This window comes from Musa acuminata, chromosome BXJ2-7, assembly GCF_036884655.1.
Source record: "Musa acuminata AAA Group cultivar baxijiao chromosome BXJ2-7, Cavendish_Baxijiao_AAA, whole genome shotgun sequence".
NCBI classification, from domain to species: domain Eukaryota; kingdom Viridiplantae; phylum Streptophyta; class Magnoliopsida; order Zingiberales; family Musaceae; genus Musa; species Musa acuminata.
Genome location: NC_088344.1, coordinates 23,049,185 through 23,056,347, shown reverse-complemented (window position 1 = coordinate 23,056,347; position 7,163 = coordinate 23,049,185). Strand labels below are relative to the sequence as shown.

At 39.4% G+C, this 7,163-nt stretch overlaps 1 protein-coding gene across 12 annotated transcripts; it reads right to left on the bottom strand.

Moving 5' to 3' along the window:
- Positions 1 to 477: 477 nt before the first annotated feature.
- On the bottom strand, positions 478 to 6,718 carry LOC135582748 (translocase of chloroplast 90, chloroplastic-like). Of its 12 annotated transcripts, none has more exons than XM_065117563.1 (4): positions 5,993 to 6,717; positions 4,879 to 4,994; positions 2,952 to 2,980; positions 478 to 2,859 (listed from the first exon to the last, which is right to left on the bottom strand). In XM_065117563.1, the coding sequence occupies exons 2-4, from the start codon at positions 4,888 to 4,890 to the stop codon at positions 735 to 737; spliced, it is 2,166 nt and encodes a 721-aa protein (XP_064973635.1). In that variant the 5' UTR covers positions 4,891 to 4,994; positions 5,993 to 6,717; the 3' UTR covers positions 478 to 734. The 12 variants fall into 12 exon arrangements, with proteins under 12 accessions (XP_064973635.1, XP_064973637.1, XP_064973627.1 ...); XM_065117565.1 differs by having other exon boundaries at positions 2,952 to 2,977; XM_065117555.1 differs by having other exon boundaries at positions 478 to 2,980; positions 5,993 to 6,296; positions 6,383 to 6,717.
- Between the last annotated feature and the right edge of the window lie 445 nt (positions 6,719 to 7,163).

The window sequence follows — 7,163 nt, the reverse complement described above, 5'->3', positions numbered from 1 at the left end:
CGGTATTTGTCGACATGCACAAGCAACTTACATTTGTTCCGTGTAATAGAAGAGAGACATGGGAGTGAAGCGTTCGTCGCTAAGACGACATGGAGCGGCTGATTGACTGACTGATCCATTTGAACGTTGTTTCGCCGACATGGATTGGATAACGGAGTGACTGATCCAATCCAACGTTGAAACGACGCTCACTAAACTGCCTACACCTCTTGAAGCTTCATTCAAGAGAACAAATGTTGGGCGAGTACGCAAGTTCTAGTTAAGTGGTATCAGAAATGTACAGAACATGTTCCCTGTTATGTTACACTTCACAAAACAAGTCAACAAAGAACATGTTCCCTGTGATGTTAAGAAATCAAAGAGTCACGTCCATATACGGTCCTCTTACAACCCAGATATTAATGAATAGGTAATTTGCAGTGTGTGCCTCCGTTCAAATCCTGCAACACCGATTGCAATAAACCACAAGGACACACACAGCAGAAAACGGCCACCTTTTGCCCAATATCCAACTACCAATGCAACAAGTCTTCGGTAATCGATCATGTTTGATCTACAAGACTCCACTGTATTATTTTGGAAAATGCTTCTCTCTTGCCTCAAAATTCATTAGCATAACGATTTGAGGGGGTTAAAGAAAATATATGTACAATTATACCATACAAATAGGAAAAGTATCAAAACGATTCTACTGGCATCACCTCTAAAGCTTGGCCATTACAGTCCCTCTTGTTTTACAAGTCGATAGATGTAGACTCCTTTTTTTCATCGATCGAAGCTTCGGTTCCCTTTCTCTGTATCAGGGCATTGACCAATGAAAAGATTGCAATTAGTGCTATCTCAACATGTTCTGAGGTGCTAGTCTTTATGCTAATTTGACCTAATCTTCGGCTATTCAGATTGGCATTTACTGACATCTTTACTGTACGACCAGCCCTGAAATCAGTCTGAATACTCCCACCCAGAACCATCTCTTTGTCATAGGAAAGGATGGTGGTCGCAAGGGTCAACTTATCATCTCTGATGGGGTAGTCTTTCCCCCTCAAGGTAGCTTCAATACTACCACCAGATGCCACTTGGCCACAGCCCCTGATCTGTCCTGCGTTCAATGTCAACTTAGCTCTCCTCCCGATGTTAATAGAATCCTCTAGCTTGGCTCCAACAAAATACATATTCCCGTATTTAGTCACCGAAATACCACCTCCAGTCGTGTTACACTTGAAGTTACAAAACTTGGCATCCCCCTGAACAGTACAGACCAAATCCTTAGCAGCAGTTTGGATGTCCACCTCTGCAAGCAAAGAGTGGTGTCTTGGATCGGAGTACCTCGCGGTGCATTCGGATTGGATATTGAAATCTTCTTTATCCTTCCTCATTTGCCCAACAACAGAGGCTTGGAAGTTTTTTCTTATATCTAGAGAACTCTCCAGATTGATGCCATCAAACGCAACATCATGATCCCAGCCTTGGGGATCTAAAACTGGTCTCACAAGCCACTGATCATTACCTAGCAGGCTGCGGTACCTATAAGCAGGATTATCAGACTCAAAACTTAGTGGGATAGCCATATCTGACACTTCAGAAACCTCTTGGGAATCACTATTTTCATAGTTATCATTCCTTACATATGTATCATCCTGATGAAGCATCCTTTCTCTTTGCCTCCTTAGCTCTTCCTTCCACTGCTTCTTCAAATACAAGGTCTCACGATAATCCAACTCATCAAGGTAAGCATTTCTCTGAGCTTTGGACAATGTTTTGAACTGGGTTCTTGTTAATATACGAATAGGAGGTAACTGGTCATAATCATCCTCATCATTGTCATTGTCTAGAAGCTCATACACATCATCTTGATCACCAAAGCTCTTACCATTAGGTAAAGAACGAGGCCGAAGAATAGATGAAAGGAGATGCGGCAGTGAGGGTAGTCGGCTGTTCTTTGGTATTAGTTGAAAGCTCTCCTGAAACTTCAGAAGTACATTTGCATCTGCCAACACCTTGGTCGCTGCACATAACAGCAAGAACTGAGACAACCACACCTGGCCATTTGGTAGCACCTTTTCACCTTTATTATTAGTTCTGCACATTGGATGATTCTCTACGAGAATGACAGGAGTTTCAAACTGTGCATTTGAGACTGTCTGGCGTATATAATTGCGCACGGTTGTTGTGCACTGATGCACAAAGGCATCATAAGCCACAGAATACCCATCAGATCCTTCAGGAGGATGTGATGAGGCGTGGGTCATGACAAGAATAGTGTTAAACCAGATCGAAGAACCAAAAACATCATTTATGAGTTTCAGCAGTGGCTGATCACTATAACCCCTGTTGATGGCATCAAGCCGCTCAAAGTACAAAACCACATCTGGTGGAGATTTTCTAATGAACCTTTTGATGGAAAGCATCAATCTCCTGTTGTGACGTGCGTTACCATAAGAGGCAGAAAGACCAGGTGTATCAATTACCGTAACTCGAATGCCCTTGATAGTCCCAACAACTTCATGGATACGATCAGTGCTTGGATCAAATGCATTGGTTGCCACCATCGGCTGCTCAAAAATTGAGTTTATGGTTGAACTTTTACCTACACCTGTTTTCCCCAAAACGAGAATCCTGAGAGACAAATCCAGATTGGGACTACCAGTTGACTCTAGCTCTGTTGCTATTCCTCTAGCTGTGTTGACCTTGAGAACAGGTCTCTTTACATCTGATTCACCAGCTCTAATCAAGCTAGCAAGTTGCAATCTATATAAAACTTGTGACACTACAAGGTTTTCTGGTGTCAGTCCTATCCGATGAATGAGACGCAAGAATTTGATCTGAAGTTCCTCAACTTTGGTCAATGGATCTGCCTTCCTGTGACCAAGATGAGAAGACATAGCAGTAATAAGATGTGGGCTAGTTGGAACTTCAGTTATTTGAGTATCATTGGATTGAGAATCACTAACTGATACGGTCCCAATGCTTGCTGTGTCTTCTGTCCAAACAAAAGAAAAAAAAAAACCAACCCTTCCAATATAAGATCAAATAATATGATACTGTTGAACCGCAAGAATAGCTAAAATATCCATTGAAGAAAATAGTTAATGCTACTGGGAGATAAAAGCACACAGCAATATAGTATTAACATTAACAAGAAGTGGGATCTTGGACAAGTTACTAATTTTTCAAGCTCAATGACCATTGAGGCATTGATTCAACTACGATAGTTCACTTGGTGATCCAACTAAGAATTTCAAATATGTGCAGAGGCAATTAAAACGCTCTGCTCTGAGGACTTTCCAAATTTAGCAATTATGGGATCATGCAGATGACTAATTATGACCAACAACAAAAATGATAATATACCCAAGAATTTACTTGCCTATCACATAATCACAGACAACTTTCTAGGAAAAACATGCACTAGGTTTCAAAATGTTCTCACACCTCAAAAGGGTGAAAAAGGTAGAGATAAGTCTACCTCAGAATAGGTACCTGATACGGTAGGTGACTCATGCGATCGATCCCAAAACACACATAACAAAGTTGACATTTGCAGATTTACCCTCAGAAAACTTAACTTAAAACTGCATGTGTCCTTAGAAAGAACAATTATGTCTGCCCTTCTCAGGTTATATATGGTAGCATCTAGCAATTCAAGATAAAAAGATATACCCTTGAGAAGGGTATAACTAACTACCAAAGCATGTAAGAAAACACTTCAAGAGCACAAAACCATCATACTAAGCTAACAATAGTGAAACCTTTACATTGAGCTGAGGACCTCGGTCCGAAATTAAATGTACAATATATAAAAATATGTCTATGGAATCTCATGTTCTATAGGGGTTTTTGTGACTTTTGCAGGTTTATGCATGCCTTGTATAATGTCTTACAATGCTCAACGATATAATATAATCTTGCTTCAAATATATCATGAAGATGCAAACTCTCCATTTTTAATGTTTGAAATAAAGTTCATCACACCAAAAATACTGTTACAAGTATAATAAATTTAAAGCCACCAGGGATGGTTAAAAGATTAGTTGAATACTCATTTAAGAAAAAAGCTAACATTTCTGGGACATGAAAACACGCAGCAATACAAGATCAACAGTAGCAGAATTTAATCTTGAACAAGGTTATCACAATTTTCAAGGTTGATAACCAGTGATTCAACTAAGATACTTCACATACGCACAAAGACAATTCTTTTTCATAAGAGAGCAATAGTTTTGCTTGCTTTGCTACAGAGAAAAATTATGGTGTCTGAGAACCACAGTTGAAAGAATAAAACCTGGTTTACTCCTAATTCTGACCACAAAAAGCTCCACTTAGTTACCAGATAGCAACAGATGAGATAAACACTACTGCAACGTCTAGTGCAAACAGTCTATTATATGACAGAGCATGGAACCTTGTCAAATTTCATGAGCATGGATGTATTTGTTGTATGTAAGAAGTCTATTTAGGAATTTTGCACATAAAACACAGTATAGTACAGGTAGAGAGGAAAAGCGAGAAAAAGAGCAATGCAATTATGTCCTAGGCCTCCAAACTAATTGACTATTATCAGATTCCATCAATCTGGTCAGATGCATCCAGTTATGCGTCATGATAAACCAAAGGGAGATTATACCATTTGTAACTGTTTATCGAACTTAGGATTTCTAGAGCGAGACCTACTCACTTGGCTTATTATTTCATCTGGTGTGTGAGCAACAATTAGATCTTTTCAAAATATTATTCCACAAACAAAACTAAGTCCAATTCCTTATACATGCAGAAATCCAAATCAAGCAAAGAAAGAATAGGAACCGTAATAGTCTACAAAAAGAAAATAATGCTTAGAAAACACAAAAAGCTGGTTGAGTTCAATGATTTTATTGATACCTGGATGAACATGTTCTTCACTTGTCGAGTCCTCGTCGGAGAATTGGAAAGGTCTTGCGGAAAGCAATTTGTTGGAAATGAGTTGGCATGAAACCCATTTCCTAAAATTCATCATCCTTTATGCAAAATAGATATTAGTTAAACCAGTGAATATGACATATAGCAATTAAATTACTGTTATACCATACCGACAGAAGGGTAACAACATTGCACCTAAAGAGGGGAGACTTTTAACTCGAAATATTAACACATTTATTATAGTTCATTGTTTAGCCTCAGGGTGTGACTGATTTTCCTCTTTTTTCTCCACTTAAATAAGTATTACTAACTTATGAAGACCGTTTGATATGAAACAAAAAGAAGGTACCAGAATATACAGGAACATGCTGTTGACTTCTTATCACTTAAAGCATTACCTAGTAGCTGTGTAGTTAAGTCCACAAACATACAAATGCAACACCAGCAACCATAAATACTCTTCTACAAACTGTAAGGATTTTACTCCTTAAGTCAAAGCCGGTCATTTCTCCTTGTGCAGTTGTACTAAGCATAAGATAATCTTAACCACAGAATAGTCATTTAGGTTTCAAGACTTATGGCAATCTTCTTTCATGCTGAGCAGAACCAGACTCATTGTTGTTAATTGACGGAGGACTGAAATTTATCAAACATTTTATAAAGCCTCTGAAACTTATAGTGCAGTCCATCACCAAACCCATGTTAGTTGGGAAAGTATTCAAGTAAAACTAATCTTACATGGGAAACTAAGCCTGTCTCACTAATACCACAAGAACAATTATCTATTCTACTGTGCTAAATCAAACTAAGATTCTATCACCAAGACCTAAAAAAAAACACCATTTCTCCTGTGTTAATTTAAGATAAATTATTTAACTATCCAACTATTACAGAAGACAGTAGTGTCTTAAGTGCAACTCCTTCGCGGTTGGTTTAGGAGGCAAAATGCAAGTGCAACAAGTAAGGTGTTTAACCTAGTGAAAATTGTGTGAATTACTCTCATTAAGGACCAATATGCGATGGAACAACTTGTTTGCATGCACGAGAGGTCCATAAAACCTTTCCACAAAAGGAAAAGGGAAAAAGCCAAATGTACCATCTAGCATCAGAAGAATCCACTTCCGGTTCTTGATTCACCACAAAAATGAATGGTTCATTATCACACTCCAATTCTTCATCTCAAAGGCAACACCAACAATTAAACCCTCACACTACCATCTTCTACATGATTTGACATAAACAAGAGTAAGTCACCATAGGAAAAGAAAAAAGGTTTTTCCCAGATAAATGTAAACACTAAAAAAGTATAGATCGCAAGCTCCCAAATCCGACGTCGCTTGTCCCACGACACTTGCTTTTCATCGCCATCCTTCGTTGTTTCCAATCTTCCGTGAAACACTCTTATTCAATTAAATCCACAGAATCCAAGATTAGATTACCAGACCGCAATATTCGATTTTGAAGCAAAGTTCATCAAACTACTTACTCTCTTTTCTTACGCACGGTTGCCTCCAAGACGACGTATATTCCCAACAAAGACCCGAAAGAAAGGAGGAAACCTATTCGACACAGAGCTCAACGCGGTACCTATTCGAGAAGAAATCGAATCAGCTCGGCCGTTCGACGGAATAAAACAGCCACCGCCACCGCCGCCGCCGACGGAACTGGTGACAGAAGTGTTCTCCGTCGACGCTCGTCCACAATTCTTGAGGCGAGAGGGGGAGAGATATGGAGAGAAAGAAAGGGGTATTGGGGGAGACGAGAGGCGAGGAGGCGGCGGCTTCGGTTCGCTTCTTTCCTGACCACCCAACGAGTTCCTTCGTGGCAAGCGACCAAAATTTCTAATCCCACCCAACCCCGCTACGTATCGGATGTAGCGGAACATTTCTGTGTCGGAAAACCAAATAACGGAACGAGTCGGCGCGACGAGTCGGTCCGGTTCCGTTTCCTGGTTCTTATTGAACCGACCCGAATCGAAGTGAAGCACGCGCCATTAAGCATGACAGCCAACCCCGGTTTTCCGAGCCGATTCGATCGGTTCAAGTCAGGTTATTTATACGAGTTAAAACACTCGAAATAATCTCCCTATATATTGACCTATCTCAAACCTTGCATCGATTAGGTTTCTCTTTACTCTTCATTTTTTTATTAAGATAATATTTTCTTGGAGAACTCTGACTTATATTTGATTAAGATAATATAAATTAAATTTGTGAACTTATATGATTATTTAGGATCAGAACTGTAATAAGTCGTTCAAGTAATGT

What these genes read in the sequence shown, in the direction of transcription:
- LOC135582748 (XM_065117555.1), bottom strand. Translation starts at nt 4,993, where the DNA reads ATGATGAATTTTAGGAAATGGGTTTCATGCCAACTCATTTCCAACAAA. An exon ending in TGAAGAACATGTTCATCCAG is followed by an intron (nt 2,981 to 4,878) that starts GTATCAATAAAA and finishes TTGTTTGGACAG; the next exon opens with AAGACACAGCAAGCATTGGG.